This window comes from Puma concolor, chromosome D3 (assembly GCF_028749965.1).
Source record: "Puma concolor isolate L17-30 chromosome D3, mPumCon1.1.hap2, whole genome shotgun sequence".
Classification (NCBI taxonomy): domain Eukaryota; kingdom Metazoa; phylum Chordata; class Mammalia; order Carnivora; family Felidae; genus Puma; species Puma concolor.
Window position 1 is genome coordinate 73,800,266 of NC_141678.1, and position 18,850 is coordinate 73,819,115.

Consider the following 18,850-nt stretch of genomic DNA (forward strand, 5'->3'; position numbering starts at 1 on the left):
TATATTTTAATTTTTAATTAATGCTGACCTCTGACTGTGTATGCTTTCTTACTGATTCTTTTGCAGGGCATTTTCCAGGGGGAACAAAACAAAAGATAAAAGTACATTAAAGGACACTTGTTATTCACATCATTCTTATATGAGATTAAAAACTATATTGAATGCTGTTCTCTTGTACGACTGTGAGTTCTTATTTTCACAAGGTGCCTTCAGTAATTTGTACAAGGATACCGTCTAGCAAAGTTTAACAGTATTTATGCACATTGACTTGGAGGTGAGTGGCAATGACTGCCACGCATGCTCTTCTGTGGCCTCATTTCTTTTTTAGGAAAGATGAGTGGCCGTTAGGATGAGATCCGTGTCCTGATGGAATTCTGTGTGCTTTTATTCCATCTTTTGCATTGAGGATGAAGCTTATTAAGTTGGAAGGCATGGTTGCTTCAATTATTGATGGGGACAATTTTCCTTTCATTTCTGTCTGGACAAACATCACTAGTTTGGAATGTGCTGGGTTCCTATAAACAAAGGAAGCAGTAAAAGTATAAAGATTTTTGGATTTATCTACTGAATTTATAATTTCATAGAAAGCAGGATCCTTGTCTTATTCACCATCAATTCCCTTCGTGGTGCTTATGATAGGACAAACAGTTACTGAAGGCGGGGAGGAAGGAAGGGCACAAAAAAGGGCAGAGTGATTTGCACTCAAACATTTTACATAAAAATATTAAGTAGACTATATGTTACAGTCTTCAGTCAGCTTTTCCTTTTTGTCATTTTGTTAACTTTTTTAAATTACGAAATTAATATGTGCTTACAAAAATTTAAACAAAACAGAATTTTCATAATTATTCTCCTTATTCTGTTTCCCAGAGATATTTACTATACTTTTGATTGGATCTTTTCAGACTATTGCCTATGTATATATAAAGATAGCTTACATATATGCATATACGTTTGCCTACCCCACATATATACACATACACATTTTTGCTTTTACAAAAATGAGATGTGTTTTTCTGCAACTAGTTTTATTTTCCTCTTAGTAGGACATCATGCACTTCTTTCTGTGTTGAGACATACCAATCAGCCTAGATATTTTTCATGACTGCATACAGTATTTCATTCTCTATGTGACCAGACCTTTCTGGACTATCATTTGGGTTGTTTCTCACTTTTTGCTGCTATACAAATAAAGTGGCAATAAAACATCTTTGTAATGGATCCATTTGGATTTCTACAAACACATAGAGTTTCTAGGTCAAAGGTTTTGTGCATTTAACATTTGGAAATATTCTTTCCAAGTGACATTAGGAAGACTGTAGTACTTCGTATTCTAACCCAGTGATCTTCAAACCGGAGTATGTGAAGACTTTCCAAAGGGTGTGAGAGGATAATAACATTTAAGGGAATAAATTTTCAGGTCTCTAACCTTCACATGTACCTTTTCCCTAAACTCATCTGAGACCATCTTTGATGGAGATGTAGGCTTCTTCTTTCCCACCAGCATGTTCATATGATCCTCTGTTGCTTTACAGAACACAAGTATACCCGTCACCCTCCCTGAATAGTACTGAGTGATACTACAGTGCTTTGCTCTGGCATGTAAAAATCTCTGAGAGGGAAGCCTGGGTGGCTCAGTTAGCTAAGCATCTGACTCTTGATCTCAGCTCAGGTCTTGATCTCAGGGTCATGAGTTCATGGCCCATGTTGGGTTCCACACTGGGTTTGGAGTCTACTAAAAAAAAAACCAACCAAACAAACAAAAAACACAACTCTGAGATCCCAAAGGAAAAATCTGATTAATTGGAAGTGAGTTGGGTAATAAATCATGTTGTCAATTCTTTGCTTTCAATAAAATTTATGGATCTAAATTATTTGTCATTAAAAATAGTTTTTGATTAAAAAATGTTTTTGATTATAGGTCTCTATGTAATTTATGGTACATAACACAAGAGAATTTCAAAGGCATTTAATGACAGTCCTAGAATTATACTCTTTTCATTTTAACCCACTTATTCAAAAAAAATTTCTCAGTACTTACAAAGTTGGAGTAGACAATAGTAAGTGCTATCTCATTTTATTAGTATCACCAATACACAGATAAAAGAGTGTAACAGTTAGAAGCATGGACTCTGGAGACAGTCTGGATTGGTTTAAAGCTGAGCTTTGCTATTACCTATGTTTAGCCATGAGAGAATTACTTAATCTCTCCCGGCTTCCATTTTCTTTTCCACAAAATGGAGATAGTAATACTACCTACTTCATAAGGTTATTGGGAAGACCAAATGAGCCAATATATGTAGACTGTTTATAGACTGCCTGGCACAGAGCAAATGCTACCTAAGTTTTGCTAATAATCAAGGCATGTTTTCAGTAACAGTTGGCTTTTATATTTAATAGCTATGTAACATTTAGTAATATATTTTTATTTTGCTTTTTTAATAACAATTTAATCTAATACAACATATATTTTGTAACATTCATTTATTTTTATTTTTTAATGTTTATTTTTGAGGGGGGGAGGGGCAGAGAGAGACAGAGACACAGAATCCAAAGCAGGCTCCAGGCTCTGAGCTGTCAGTACAGAACCCGATGTGGGGCTCGAACTCATGAACCATGAAATCATGACCTGAGCTTAAATTGCATGCTTAACTGACTGAGCCACTCAGGTGCCTCAACATATATTCTATTAGGATCAAATTATATGAGGGAAAAAAATAAGAATGTGGGAATCAAGGAGAAAAAGAATGATGTAAATTTCTGAGTGTTGAAGTTTGCCTGTATTTTGAAATTGAGTTATGGTAGGTTTCAACTTACTATGGTATTTAGAGTCTATTGGATATGCTTACAAGAGTGATATAACACTTTTTAAAAAAGTATCAATACTTAAAGTGCCATAAATTGCATCCTCTAAATTTAATCCTATGCAGAATTTCAATATCAACTTACAAATACGCAAGGTGGAGTACAGTTTTACAAAATTCTTTTGGGGGGTATAAAGACCACTGCTCCCACAAACTGTGTGAGTGTCCCTTTCCCATACTCTTCTCTATGCAGTTTAGACTATTTTCACAAAAGTGTCTCTGGTGGCAGGATTGAGAATATTCACGAGCCGTGGGTAAGGTCTTAAATCTCTTTGAGTTTCCAGTATTTACTAGAAAAGTGCCTTTACTACTGATAATCTTTTTTAAGTTTATTTATTTTGAGAGAGAGAGAGAGAGAACGAGATAACGAGAGAGGGAGAGGGAGAATCCCAAGCAGGCTCCATGCTGTCAGCACAGAGCCCAATGTGGGGCTTGATCTCACCAACCGTGAGATCATGACCTGAGCCGAAATCGAAGAGTCAGACATTTGACCAACTGAGCCACCCAGGTGCCCCCTGATAATAAGTTTTGTAAGTTTACTACATGACTAGTTTACAAATGTTGGTTGTCCAAAATGTTGTGCTGCGTGGCACAGAAGAATCATTTTCTATTCGTACCTTTCTCTGAGACTATGAATGAAACCATCTTTTCTCTAACAGGATGCTAGGCAGGGCTCTTGCCCGAAATGGGACGTCTAGATCACCCTTTGTTCCATGTTTTTGACAGTGGAAAGTTAACAAGATGCAAGACGGGGCCTCAGGCTGTGATGCACACCTTAGAGTGTGTAGCTTCCTGACTAGAGTCCCCGCCAGTGGCTGATTTACCCAGTTGATTCGGAGCACTACCCCTTCCCTTGTGTTGCTTTCTCCTGCTGTGGAGAATGCAGTCTTGACCATAGATTCAAAAGTGACAGGTGGGTAGAAAGACCATGTATCACCATCATATCATCTGCACCAATGATCCTGTCCATTAATGTACATAATTGTGAAATTCTTTTGGTTCTCTAATGCAGTAGAGAACACGTTAAGGAATACAGCCTAAAATGTAATTTTATTTTGACTTTCTTCACATAAGTTTTTTTTCCCCTCCTATTGAGAGGTTTATATCTGGCCAATAAAAAATTTTACAAGTTTTTATGTGCTGATATATTTTACTTATATAAAATCATTTAGCAAAAATCAAAACTTAAGGAATTTGTGATGAACTACCTTGAATTAATGTACATACATTTACAAAATATGTGTATTTTATGTCACCATTTACCCCTAGGCTGGTCACCTGTGGGCAGTGACTCATCTCTGATTTCTCCAGCTCTTTCCAAATTTACCTACTGTACATCTCATTCTGCAGGTATCTGTAGGTGGTCCACTGGAAAGAATTCATTTAGGACGAAGCATTCATTGCTGATAATAGTGAATATATTATAATTCTTGGGAAGTGTAATTTACAAAAATTGCTTAATAATTCACAGAAGTGACTCTAATGGGGAAATCTGAAGCATCAGGTGAAAGTTAACTGGGGGTGAAGGGATGGGGGACAGGCAATGCATGTGTATGTGTGACTCATCCCAGAGACCTCACATCATACTTTGTAGGGAATTATCCATTCTCATGATGAAAACACTTATAAAAATTGTCATTTAAATTACACTTAGGGGCAATTTTTCCCCCCTAACAGAATATGCTGGCATATACTTGTACCAATGAGTTAGGAATTTAGTTAAGAATTGAACTAAAAGCCGTTAAAATAAAATAAATGCAAGTAACACTTACTCTTTCAGAGGAGAACATATATAGCCACAAGCATGGTTATAACCACGTATGTAATTTGACGATGGTGGGTATGCTGGAAAATCCACACTGTTAGCTAAGTGATTTAAAAAAAAAAAAAAGAAAGAAATGAACACTATTCCACAAGGATGAAAAATTCTATTTGAAGTAGTGTATTAAAAAAAATGTGTGATATAGCATTTAATTTAGTTATTGTCAGCATTGATATTAGTTTTATACCTGTGTATGTATGTTTGTACATATGTATGTGCACACAGGTCAAAACTGAGAAAATGCCTGTATGAGCACTATTGTCCTCTCAAATGTTCTCATTCTAGTATCTCTAAAGATGTTGTTACCTTTTACATACAAGAAAATGTGTAAAAGTATCATTTAATTAGCTCCTGAGATTTGAAGCAAAAAAAATGACAAAGGAAAAGACTATTCTATGAAGATATCAGGTTTATAAATTTTACTAACCATTTATTATTATTATTTTTTTAGGGTTAGATCCTTTTTTTACATATTAAAAAAAATTTTTTTATGTTTAATTTTGAGACTGAGAGAAACAGAGCATGAGTGGAAGAGGGGCAGAGAGAGAGGGAGACACCGAATCGGAAGCAGGCTCCAGGCTCTGAGTGTCAGCACGGAGCCCAATGTGGGGCTCAAACTCACAGACCGTGAGATCATGACCTGAGCTGAGGTCAGACGCTTAACCGACTGAGCCACCCAAGCGCCCCTGTATATTTTTAAAGTTTTTATTTGAATTCCAGTTAGATAACATACAGTGGAATATTAGTTTCAGGTGTACAATATAGTGATTCAATACTTACATATAAATTGTTAATCATTTTTTAAATAAAATATTTGATGTAGTTATTTGGTCTGTCAGGAAAGATGGTTTAAATGCTCTTTTCTGCCAATTCCCTGTAGCTAATTCAGAGGATAATTAAAAATCAGTAGATTTGTTTTAAGAACTGTGTGGCATAGCCATACTCTGTGTGAATGTAGAAGGGAGGTGATTTGATTCTAAGTTTATGATAATTATATATACCCTTTCTGAAAATATTTTTACATTGTATTTATTTATTTATGTGTGTGTGTGAGAGAGAGAGAGAGAGAGAGAGAGAGAGAGAGAGAGAGCGAGCGCACTTGTGTGCTCATGCACGCGGTGGAGGGGCAGAAGGAGAGACTCCCAAGCAGGCTCCTGTGCTGACAGCGTGGGGTTCAACCTCCCAACCATGAGATCCTCCTCTGAGCCGAAATCAAGAGTCAGAGGCTTAACCAACTGAGCTACCCAGGTGCCCTAAAAGTATTTTTAAAAATATATTTGTTTTTTTCTTGGCAACTGAATCCTTCTCTTGTCAGAGATGGTGACTTCTCTTTTAGGATTTTAACACAGGCAATCAATTCTGTGGTAAATGCAATGTAAATCACTTAACGGACAAATGAGGCTGAATGGATTTTCCCTGTTCACGGCGAGTTCATCATCTCAACAGGTCCTATTGTGCTGGCATAACGGTACTGCTGGAAGTGAGATTAACATAGTGTTTCTCTGTTTAAAATACGGAGATTATCCTGGTCTTTCTTTAAAACTTTTTTGGTTGTATTTCACAAACAAGTGTGGATCTTTTATGAGGCATATAGTTAACCCAGAATTTGGAAAGTCAGAAGACTTGAGTTTTAGTTCTGGTTCAGCTGCTTCTTAGCTAATGTAGCTTAATTTCTGTGAACTTTAGTTTCCTCATTGGTGAAATGATGCACACAAAATATTTAGCTCAAAGCAAGCTGCGTAGTAAGTTAAATGACAACAAAAGGAACGTTAAGAAGAAAACTCAGTATTCATCAAAAATTCATTTTAAGAAAATTGCTTAAAGCAAATTTAGTATTGATCACTGAATGACGGATTACTACTACTATTTGTTGATGTTAACTTCTTCCATACTTCTTTTTTACCTTCCCTCTGACCACTAAAAATGAGATTGAAATGGTCTCCTTCAAATACAGAAAATAACAGATCTATAATTCAGACATATAGTATTTTGTGCTGTAGATGGTGAATAAACTTTTATGCACTCTCATTTTAAAAGGAGACAACTCAATGACGACTATATGAAACTACAAGGGATAGCCACATACAAGTGATGAATATCAGGCCTTATTGCTATGCTGCAACAGAGCTGTGTTTGAGCGGGCAGAACTATGTAGTAGTCTAGTATCTGAAATTTAGAGTACTACAGACATAGAATAACTGAAACTTTGTTGGAATATAATAATTACAACACTTAATTGTCCCTACTCCCAAGTAGTTTACAATAGAGAAGATTATTCCGATAGGAATGGTGAGATTAAATTGAATTCTGGAGAAAAACAGGGCTTTAGGCTACTGTCCTACCAAAATCCCTTCACCAGGAGTTACTGTATTTATCTGAGTCCAAGTATGAACTGGTATGTGTTAAGTGAATAAAACAAGTTAGGAAAAGACTATACACATTTGCATTTTACAGAGTGACACATTTACAGAGTGACACAGAGCTAAGGATATCAAAACTTCCAATTTCTAAAAGAAATATAAGCACATTTATGTAAAGACTCATCTAATGAAAATTTCTTCAGGAATTTTATCAGTTACTGGATATGCCCAATCTACATAATTCATATATAACATAGCATATCCAAAGATTAACTTTGTGTCTTAGTAGTTTTAAAATGTATGCTGTGAAGTTTCAGCCTACAAGTTATCTGTCTATACTCAGTGCTGCATGGTATAAATTGCAAAAAGGCCAAGAGATGCCATAATTATTGACTGATATAAATGGCACCTCCAGAGTTGGGTAAAACTCAGGCTTGTCTATATTATACATACATTTATTGGTCTCACCAAATAAAGAGAATAACAAATTAATTGAAAGCAGTTTCTCCCAAACTGTGAGTTAAAGGAAAACAAAATTTATTAATGACTCATAGTAATTCCAAAATATGGGCAAAATGCTTCAACTTACAACTGATAATATCCATATTCCCTTCGCAGTGCTTGAAGTATACTAAGTCGATAAAGTCTCGGGGGGAAATTGAGCCCATGGCAAAACTTTGTGTAATGGTATGACATATGAATGTGTCCTGGAACAAATCAAACCATAAAGATTGCAACAGTTACTTCATATCTATCCTTTGTATCTCTCCCCAGAGAATTTCACTGCATAACATTAGCTACTATTTGGAAAAAGAAGGGGGCTTTGAAGTTAGAAGAACATCATCAAATCTGCTCGCGTTTTCAGTGTTAGAGGAACATTAGATCTATAACCATACACACAGGGCAACCAAAGCAAAAATAAACAAGGGGGACCACATCAAACAAAAAAGCTCTGCACAGCAATGGAAACCATAAATAAAATGAAAAGGCAATGTACAGAAATGGGAGAAAGTAATCTGGAAATCAAATATCTGGTGAGGAATTAATGTAAGCGCAGAAAATTCAGAAAGGAATTTCGTTATTATCTACTCCTTAAATTTTTAGACGAAGGAACCAAAGCCTAACAGATTAAATCACATGCAAAACTAGAGATAAGTACAGAACTAGAACCCATGTTCCTTATTCCCAGTGTATTTCTACCAGTCCACACTGATTAGGTAATATATTCTGACAAATATATTGGTTTAGCACCCTGTGGTATAAGTCCTTAAAATTAAGGACCAGTATTATGCGCCGCCTTGACGTCTGCTGAAGTTGGGAGAGTCTTAAATGGCCTAACTGCAAGGTATTCTCCCCATTCTGTTCCTACAGGTAAGGCCCCTTTGTCAGGCAATGCCCCTTATCACAGGATCAGCCACAGTTCTTATTTGTCCCTGAGTGGTGGGTTTCAGTTCCCTGCTGGACAGCAGAACTGATCCAACCAATCACAGCCTCCTGTAGGAGTCAGGGGTCACCTCAACCTCTTGACACCACAACGCCGGTGTTGCACAACCTCTGGTTATTTACTCTGCTCCTGGGTGCAACTCCCATGTCACCCTCCATGGCGGTGTGTCCTTGGGAGTTTACCTAAGCTACTCCATGGTATTGCTGCTTCAGTAAACTTTTTGTTTGGCCACTGCACCTGTGGGGGCCTTAAACTGACACTAGCCACCCCCCGCCCCCCCCCCCCCCCCCCCCGCAAGCGCATGCCTTGGTCACCACAGTCACAAGGAAATGTCAGTTCCTGATGTAACTTCCCCAACACCCCTTCCGATCAATGGTCTCCCCTGCCTCCCACAACCTTCCCCTCGTGAGGTCCTTGGACACCTCTGGGACTTGTGTTTTACAAAGTGACCTGCTCTTTTTGGTTTGAATTGGCCAATCTGGCCTTAGCTCAGGAATCCCAAAGCACTCTACTCACAGACGCTCAGGTGCCTCAGGGCCTGCCTCTCTCTGCCTGCGGCCTGCCTTGACCTCCCCATGTGGCTCCTGGAGGCGTTCCGTGTACCTTTTCCAGGACTTGTGAGTAAGAAACTTCTCTATTTCAATTTCTCTTGTGGTCTTTTGTTGAACTGTGGCTCACCATCTGGCACCCTGTGCTCCACTTAACAAATGCCAATTTGACAAAGTTGTAACAGTCCTCCTCTCCTGGACTGTGACTAATGATTGATAAACTGGTGTTGATCTCATTTGTCTAGTGTCAGATGTCATGTCTTTGATCACCCTCATAAACCCTAGAGTAGGGATCCCTCTCTCACCAATGCAGGTGAATGAGTCAATTAAAACATCCCTGGAGATGCATACTATAAACATTCATAGGAAGGTAAAAGAATTCTTGGTGCAGTGTAATGGTATTCAGAGATTCTGTAATATATTGGAAAGGACATAGAATTGGAATCAGGAGATCAAGTGTTAAGGCATGGTTCTGCCTGGTATGCGACCTTGGGCAAGTCACATAATTTCTCTGGATCAGTTAAGTTTTTTTTGATGACAAATCTAGTTATTACAGTTGATTTGCAGCAACAGCAGGAACATATGAAGTATAAAAGGGACTGTGCAATTAGTGTCACGCAGTCATTAAAGAGACAGTCCAAATGTGTGAATCTTCATTTGTGGTGGACTATGCTTCTCAAACTGTATGTTTAAATCCCAAGAGAGTAATAGATAGGTGTTTTTTGTGGATAGGAACTTCAGGTGCTCTCTATAAAATGAAACATTTACTTTCCTGGGCTTTTCTACAACCTCGCCCAACTCCCAGGCTTTAAAATCAATTTAATAAAAGGAGGTAAAGTTAACCTAAGTTCTGAGAAGATGATAAGGTGATGGCAGATAAGTAGGATATTTGTTTTGACGTGTGGAATATGGTTTGGAGACTCAAAGAACCAAAGACCCAGTGACCTGAAGTTTTACATGTGTAATTGTCTATGAAAATCATGAAAGTTCACTTTATGACCCGATTTTTAAAAACAGCTTATTGGGGTGTAATGTACATACCATAAAATATAGCTGTCTTAATAAATAAGAGGTCTATAGTGTGCTGCTTTTCTTGTCTCTTACATTTGGTCTTTCCTCCCACCTCTGTGACTTAAACTTTCTACTCTAATTACCTGTACTTTTTTCTCTTTGTTTTTATTCCCCCTGTTCATCTGTTTGAGACAATGTATGTGAAAGGTCCTAAAACCACAACTATATAAGTAGATATATAGGTTTATATAACCACAATATATAGATATTATTCCATACTATAACCTTACTCTTAAAAAAACAGTTACAGTATGTGTCTGCACTGTTCCTGCTGTCTAATGTATTATGATTAAGATAAATCTACTGACTTCCCATCAAGAAGGCATGCTTCATCTTTTTTTCTACCTAATGGAGGAGGTGAATACATAAAGTTCAATCCCCTCAAGACCAAAGGCACATGTCTGCGTGAAAGCTGGATAGATTCAGAAAGTGCTAAGCCTTTACAAGAGAATAAAGCTAATTAGAATTAAACGTTTGACTAATAAAGAAGGAAGTTTTAAGGCTTTTATAAAGATTTCAATTCAATTGAGTCTATAAAATCTGAAGTGTCTATAATCATACAGGTTTAATATATTCAAATCACTAATAAAACTAAAAATATATTGATACAGTAGAAGTCTGATATCAAACAGCAAATTACCGAATCAATCTTGTGTACCATATTGTACACTTTCAATGATTTATCCCATGTAACTCTGTTTTCAGGTTTGTAGAGGAACTCAGATAGCTTAGTTGTTGATTCTGGAATTATTCCTTCAACACGATATCTATAGTTAACAAAATAGAGAAAATACAAAATTTTACTGGTTTAGGCTTAGCTCAAAATATAATGTACCATAGTAGGCTAATTTAGCAAATAGCAGTAAAGAACACTTGTAGGTAATATCAGCAATTCAGAACACTACTATTCAATTGGAAGTAGCCAGGTTTATTGAAATAAACATTGCAGTAATTAATATAAATTATTTCAAGATGCATTTTTCTACATATCTTGTTTATAATGTTTTATAGTTGTCTTATTAGAGGGGCTACTTTCTTTTAGGATTTTTCTAAAATATTTCTCATAAATATTTACCTGCCATATTTATCATAAGCCAAATGCAATTGATGAGAAGTTTGTGTGTTTATACGTACAGTATCTTTTAGCCCCAATTCTTTTTTTTTCTTTTTAAAATCTTTTAATGTTTATTTATTTTTGAGACGGAAAGACAGAACACGAGCTGGGAGGGGCAGAGAGATAGAGGGGAGACACAAAGTCTGAAGCAGGCTCCAGGCTCTGAGCTGTCAGCACAAAGCCTGATGAGGGGCTTGAACTCATGAACAGCAAGATCATAACCTGAGCCGAAGTCAGCTGCTTAACAGACAGAGCCACCCAGGCCCCCAGGCCCAATTCTTAATTTATGGATGTAATGTGGTCTAAAGCAGTGGTCAGCAAATTCTCTGGGAGAGGGCCAGACGGTAAATAATTCAGGCTTTGCAGGCCACATGATCTATGTTGCAACTATTCAACTTAGCTAGGGTAGCAGTAAAGCAGCCATGGACAATATATAATGAATAGGCATGTCTGTGTTACAACTGAACTTTATTTATAGACACTGACTTTTGAATTACATTTATTTTTTGCATGTCAGGATTTGGGCAAGTAACTAACCTTTGTGTTTATCCATCAGTGAAATCAGATTTGGCTATCCATCAATGAAATTAAGACAATGTGAGAAAAATGGATTAAAAGTCAGTATTTAGGAGAAGGTTGTTGAACTAAAATGAAGTCTGAACAATATTGGCTCTACTCTTCTCCCAGTTAATCATTCTTTCCAACCTGAGGGGATAGGTTTAAGTAAAATCAAAATTTTAAACCTCTAAAAAGTTATAATTTCTGGGGGGAGTGAGATAAAAACCAAACAGTATTGTTACACTAAATAGTCATATTTATGAAGGATTCTTCCTCTGAAACTTTGTTTTTATGATTTGGGAAACAAATAAGGAATTCATTAGACTATTTCTTTGTATGTTAATTTCTCTTTAAAAGCTCAGTTAGTCCTTAATTTTCTCTATAAGATATCCTCAAATTTCCTTACTATGTAATGTTTCCTTCCTTCAGATCTACAAAGTTTTAAAGAGCTTATTATGAAGCTCTGTATAAGACAATGAGAAAACAACCTGAATAATTATCAGGTCCTGTGAAAAAGAAGTCAGATATGATAACAGTTAAAATTTAAGTACAAAATTATTAAGGGATATGTATATACTACCACTGATTGTTTTTTTACATAATGAGTTATTTCTCTCTCTAGTTATATTGTAAACTTGGAGTATGAAGAGTTTTTAACCTTTTGATATTTCTAACTAACATATACATATCTTCCTTGACTTTTGATGGGGTTACACTAAGATAAATAAGATTTGGTGGGGTTTACAATAAGCTCTCTCCATTGTGAGTTGAGAATATCTTACGCCGAAAATGCACAATAATACAGCTAATCTACATCACAGCTTAGGCCTTGCCTGCTGTAATTGTGCTCAGAACACTACTTTAGCCTACAGTTGGGCAAGATCACCTAACACAAAGCCTATTTCATTAAAAAGAGTTGACTATCTCATGTAATTTAGGGATATCTAATATACCTATAACTTTATCAACATTTAAGGATTTGTGACTTTTCATATCTACTGCTTAGAATAGGGATTGGCAAGCTATGGCCTATAGGTCAAGTCTAGTGTACTTCCTGCTTTTGTAATTAGTTTTGTTGAAACACAGCCATACTTACTCACCATGGGTTGTCTATGTCTACTTATGTATAATGCTTTCATGCTATAATGGCGTAAAAATGTATTGTCTATTTATGTGTTGTTCTTCTATGCTATAATGGCAGAGCTAAGTAGGTGCAACAGAGACCATAGTTGCTGCAAAGCATAAAGTATTTACTTATTCTCTGTACCTCCACTGAAAAAGTATGCCAACCCCTGGCTTAGGCTATCTACTCAATGGTTAATATGTTTATGTCCCAGTCATTTGTAAAGGTGAGAAAAGTATAAGCTACAGGTATTATATGACTACAAGGCAGAAATTATTTATTTCGCTTTTTGGAAGATTATAAAACACACTTAAAGCTCTGTATTGGGCAAAGGGTAGGCTACTAGTTAAAAATGACCTTATCTTAATTCACTAATTAGAGTTAGTGGCTTTAAAAAAATATGTAAATATCAAGCCTCTTTGAAAACAAAACATTAATGCGTCTTGGGTATCAGCATCTACTGTGTTCATGGCTCTTTCTGAGATAACAATTTTGTCATATTTGGATCTAAACTATATTTTTATATCTATTGATCATTAAGATGAACAGTTCATTAGATATTTTACTACGATCTACACTAAAGCTTTGTGCTCATTATACATGAAGTGACCTCAGGTTAAATTAAAAATATTTTAACCGTGGTGCCTGGGTGGCTCAGTTGGTTGAGTGTCCCACTCTTGATTTTGGCTTGGATCATGATCCCAGGGTTTTGGTATCTAGTCCCTCCTGCACTGGGCTCCACACTGAGCTTGGAGACTGCTTGGGATTCTCTCTCTGTCCTCCTGCCTCTCTCCCTTGCTCATGCTCTCTCTCTAAAAATTAAATAAATATATATTTTAACTATTTTCTCTTGTCTTTTACAGTTTATAAACAGCTTTAGCTGCTATATGGAATAACTGATCAGTATATGTGAAGTTACACTTTATTTACAGACCATACATTTCATGAAGATTTCAGGCAGCAATGAAAACCTTTTGGTATGTGTGGATTTATATCAACATACTAATTTTAATGTCTCTAAATACTTTATGGCCTTTTATGATTTTTGTGAATGAGCACTGCCAGAAGAGTAACTAGGAGGTTGAGGAGGAGAAAAATAATATAAAGTGTTTATTTTGGCATACTAGAAACTGTAAACTTGGGGAAGCATCTGTAAGATGATAAGACACTCACGGGCTTTTAGTGATCATATTTTTCACATATCCTATGTGATACTAGAGTTGGGGGTGGGACTTCCAGAGTAGCTGTGTGAGAATTTTAGTAAATCCTCCTCCACAGTGACAACAACTGTTCCACAATAACAAACTGATGAAAATTACCTTAAAAAACAGCTATTGAAATTCTCTAGAAAATGACCAAAGGGCTTTCAGGAAATGGAGAAACATTTATTCAAGAATATCTACTAAATCTAGATAGGAAAAGTAAGAGTCTGTAGCATTTGAGCCACGATCTGCTTCTAGCCAACCCCTTTTCACACCTGGAAGACAAGGAGGGGCTCCCTCTCCCCACTAGCTCCCAGTCTAGGGCTATGGTTTTATCCTAGAGGGGTGGGTCACTGACATCACTCAGCTCATGCTGTTAAACTCTATTCCCAGCAGGCACTGCTGAGAAGACTGAGGCTTCCTTACCCCACCCAGAATTTACTGATAGGAAGAGGGCTCTGTCCAGGGCACAACAGGCGTAAATACTAAGGCCTATTTCCCCTTCCTGCTACATTAAGAGGGCAAACTGAAGTCATAGCAGCATCTCTCCCCAATGTCACCCTCACATCCCCCTTCTGCTCATGGATGGAGGCGTCACTCAGCTCCAATAGTAGTGCATAGGCTCTGCTCAGGGGCAAAAGCAAGACAAAATGAGCTGGCAGTATCTCACCTATGCCTGAGAAGATGGATTTCATTTGGAACAAAATGTGGAGAAAATTTTGAAAAAAAAAAAAAATACAGATCTTGTTAGTGAACAATTAGAGGAATTACATGGAACTAGTGCAAAAGCACAAAAGACCAGCCAGAAGTAGGGAGAGATAACAGCTAGATGAACAACATAAGATCACACTTATCCCTGGCAGGGGGGTTGTGGTGTGGAAGGCTGTGTACATGAAGTAGATTGTCCCTGCTGAGAGCAAGTGGAGTGGATGTATTACGTTGCCCCTACTCAGATATAAGAATGGATGTACGAGGATACCCTTACTCAGAACAGTCAGAGTAGGTACATAGGCTGCCCGTATTCAGAGCAATCAGAGTGTATATACTAGGCAGCTCCCACCTAGAAAAGAGGGGATGTACTAGGCTGCCCGAACTCAGAGAAATCAGAATGCATGTACTAGGCTCTCCCACCGGAACTGACCAGATTGGATGTCTTAGGCTGCCCAGACTCAGAACAATCAGAGTTTATGTACAAGGCTGCCCCTTCTCCAGAGCAGTAAGAAGAGACAGGCCTTCCCCTATACAGAGCAATCAGGAGGATATACTGGGCTGTCTCTAGTCAAAGCAATCAGTCAAAGAAGTCAAAGCCTCTAATCAAAACAAAGAGTGTTATACTAGGTTGCCCCTACTCTGAGCAATCAGATTAGATACACTAGGTAGCAGCTATGCAGAACAAGCAGAGTGTACATACTAGGATGGTCCTACTCAAGCATTTTGATTGGGTGTACCAGGCTGCCATTACTATGGGGTAATCAGAGTGGATGTAAAAGACTGCCCACTCAGAATAATTATACTGGATGTACCAGGCTGCTCCTATTCAGAAACAATCAGAATGGATGTCCTAGGCTGCCCCTCACGGGGGCATTCAATGCAAGGTATGTGTTGGTGACTTACAAGCATTTTCCAAGCTGCATACAGATTAATCAACAAAGAATTGAAGCCTTACTGCCTTTAGAGACTTAAGTGTAACCTCTGACATATAATGTATCCTGACTACTTTAAAATAAAATCATACTCTTTGCTGCTGTTCTGGAAGAATGTCTGTATGCCCATGAGTGCTCCCTCTGAGGAGTGACTGGTTACAGAACTTCTAAGTTACTTGTCCCTGGCTAAGTGCAGGAAAAAATCATAAAACTGCTGAATTGTGAAAACAGCCTGTAAACCACACACAGACCCAACTGTAAAGGGTAAAAATCTTGCTAGTTTGGGGGTCTTAAGCACAACTTGTGATCAATAAATGGCTTATGTTGATCCCTCCTACAGGCTAAAGGATAAAAACAAGGGAAAAAATCAGAGCAGGGATTATCAGAGGCTGCAGAATAGACTTCCAGAATTAGTCTACACAAACCACCCAACTAAAAACAAATATAACAACAAGCCCTGGGTGGGTGGGTGGAATCTGTATCCAGAGTTGCCACAGTACATGACTTAAATATTCAGTTTTCAGTAAAAAACTATGAGGCATTCATGCAAAGAAACATGAGTGTGATGTACGCAAGGAAAAACCGCAGGCTAGAAAATACTTGTAGGATCTAAGAGGAGTGAATTAAACATTGAAGAAAATTATTAGCCTACTGCCTGACATATAGTAAAAGATTAATAAATGTTAGCTGCTGCTAACATTTTGGGGAATGTGTAGTGTTGAATTGTGTGCTGGTAATCTGTATTACATCCCTTGAGGGTGGAAAGAAAGAAATTCCCACCAAAGAATTGGCACTCTTCTCTTGCATATACCCAAGTGCTCCAAGGTAACCACAAAAGGAGCTTTTTGGGTATGAATTATGAAATCAAGGTGAAGTGCTAAGAAGATATCTTTGGTTTATATTTTTGTACTGCAGTTACAAGGGAAATTTAAATACTTTCTATTTGGCAACCAATATAATAGAACTAAAGTCCATAAGTTCAGTCAATACACATTTGCCGACTGTCTATGTGATAGACACTCTTCAGGTGCTAGGGATACTGTGACAAACAAAAGTGATTTCTTTATAATCTCGTTCCTATTCAGGTTCCTATTTCCATCAAGTTTACAGTATTTTTTTGTTTGTTTTTTTTACCGTTTATTTATTTTGAGAGAAAGAGAGTGTGTGAGAGAGCATGTGAGCAGGGGAAGGGCAGAGAAAGAGGGAGAGAGAGAATCCCAAGCAGGCTCCATGTTGACAGTGCAGATCCTGACATGGGGTTCAATCCCACGAACTGTGAGATCATGACCTGAGCCAAAACCAAGAGCCGGACACTTAACCGATTCAGCCACGCAGGTGTCCCAAGTTTATATTCTAATAAGACATATACTAAATGAGAGAACAAAGGAAGAAGATAAATTTCACATAGTGATAGATGCAAATGAAGAAGGTGGCAGAGTGGTGTAGTAAACAGCAAGTGGGTGTGGCCAGGAAGGTCACTCTAAAGAGCAATGAGGCTGAGATCTTGAGGACAAAAATGACATTAGCCTTGGAAAGATTTGGGGGAAGAACATGCCAGGCAAGTGAAGAGCAACTACAAAGGCTCTGAGGCGGGGTTAAGTTCATTGCATTCATGCAACGGTAGTAGGAGAGCGAGGGTGAAATGGTAGGAGAGGTCAGAGAGGTAGGCTAGGGTTAGATAGTGCCTTGCAGAGCTTGATAAAGGGCTTGGATTTTATTTTAGATGCAATGGGAAGGCTTTAGAAGATTTTAGGTAGGGGAGTGACATAATCTGAATTATTTCAAGCATCTACTTTGACCATTGTGTGAAGAACAGGATACAGTTGAGTAAGAATAGATCCATGGAGTCCATTAGGAGTTACTGAGCTAATCCAGATAGAGATGGTAATAGCCTACACTGGGATGACAGCAGGGAAATAATGAAAAATAAATCACTTCTCTGTACATATCTAGTCAATTAGAGCTTCTATTAGAATCCAAATCTGAGATGAGAGATCCATTATCCAGGCCAATATTTTACAAGCATGTCCTTGGTCAAAAACATGTGGAAAAGTTAAATAGGTTTCTTTACACTAGGATTTCTCTGATCTTAAGAGCGTATTTCCAAGAAGAGAATATAGTCTGGAGTGTTTAGAAAAACTTATTTGATAATGCAACCCCTTTACCCCTAAAGGGCATTTTGAGGGATTACATTTCTCCCAGATACTAGTTTGGCAAATAGCATTAGACCATCCTATCTAGCCAAAAGTGTGCAATGTTCACACTCTGTTGCCCATTCTAAATTCATTTTCATGTTTCTCACTTTGGTTATTTCCAACTCTGTAACTAAAATGTGGAGCTCTCTTTGATGTACTGGAAAAGTTGTAAGCTTCCCTAGATTTTCCCCTTGATTTGACTGCAATTCTCACTTTCTTCTCAATCCAGGCCAGGGGAGGTCAATTTTTGACTGAGGCAGACCAACCTGACCAACATGTTCAGACAAGTTTCCTTTGTAGTAACCTAAATATCTGCCACAGCTGACACAGAATAATAGAGGTATTTTGAAAACAAACAAACAAACAAACAAACAAAAAACTGGTCCAGTCATACTCTCCTTCTGTACATAAACATGGCAAATTTTTAAAAAAAATTTTTTTTTCAACGTTTATTTATTTTTGGGACAGAGAGAGACAGAGCATGAACGGGGGAGGGGCAGAGAGAGGGAGACACAGAATCGGAAACAGGCTCCAGGCTCTGAGCCATCAGCCCAGAGCCTGACGCGGGGCTCGAACTCATGGTCCGCGAGATCGTGACCTGGCTGAAGTCGGACGCTTAACCGACTGCGCCACGCAGGCGCCCCAAACATGGCAAATTTAGAAGAATCTGTGGGTTGACCTTGAGAAAACAAGTATGCAAAACGGTTGCATTACCTTTTATCAAACTTAATTTATTTTTATTTCTTTATTTATTTTGAGAGAGAGAGAGAGTGAGTGAGGGGGAGAGAGGCAGAGAGAGAGGGAGAGAGAGAATCTTAAGCAGGCTCCGTGCCATCAGCGCAGAGCCCCATGTGGGGCTCGAACTCACAAACTGTGAGATGATGATCTGAGCCGAACTCGAGTCAG

At 37.8% G+C, this 18,850-nt stretch overlaps 1 protein-coding gene and 1 long non-coding RNA gene across 6 annotated transcripts in view; one reads left to right on the forward strand and one right to left on the reverse strand.

The window, feature by feature from the left end:
• The window catches only part of STARD6 (StAR related lipid transfer domain containing 6), a 24,617-nt gene continuing 5,767 nt past the window's right edge, over positions 1-18,850 (reverse strand). For all 5 annotated transcript variants that reach the window (XM_086683022.1, XM_086683023.1, XM_086683024.1 and 2 more), the window contains 4 exons: positions 10,750-10,876; positions 7,636-7,753; positions 4,637-4,730; positions 1-515 (listed from right to left, as the gene is read on the reverse strand). In XM_086683022.1, coding sequence (XP_086539148.1) covers positions 314-515; positions 4,637-4,730; positions 7,636-7,753; positions 10,750-10,876 — 541 coding nt within the window. In that variant the 3' untranslated portion in view covers positions 1-313. The remainder of the gene's footprint in view (positions 516-4,636; positions 4,731-7,635; positions 7,754-10,749; positions 10,877-18,850) is intronic.
• The window catches only part of LOC147575631 (uncharacterized), a 12,940-nt gene continuing 2,861 nt past the window's right edge, over positions 8,772-18,850 (forward strand). The window contains exons 1-2 of the long non-coding RNA XR_015242574.1: positions 8,772-9,107; positions 13,768-13,881. This is a non-coding gene — a long non-coding RNA (uncharacterized LOC147575631). The remainder of the gene's footprint in view (positions 9,108-13,767; positions 13,882-18,850) is intronic.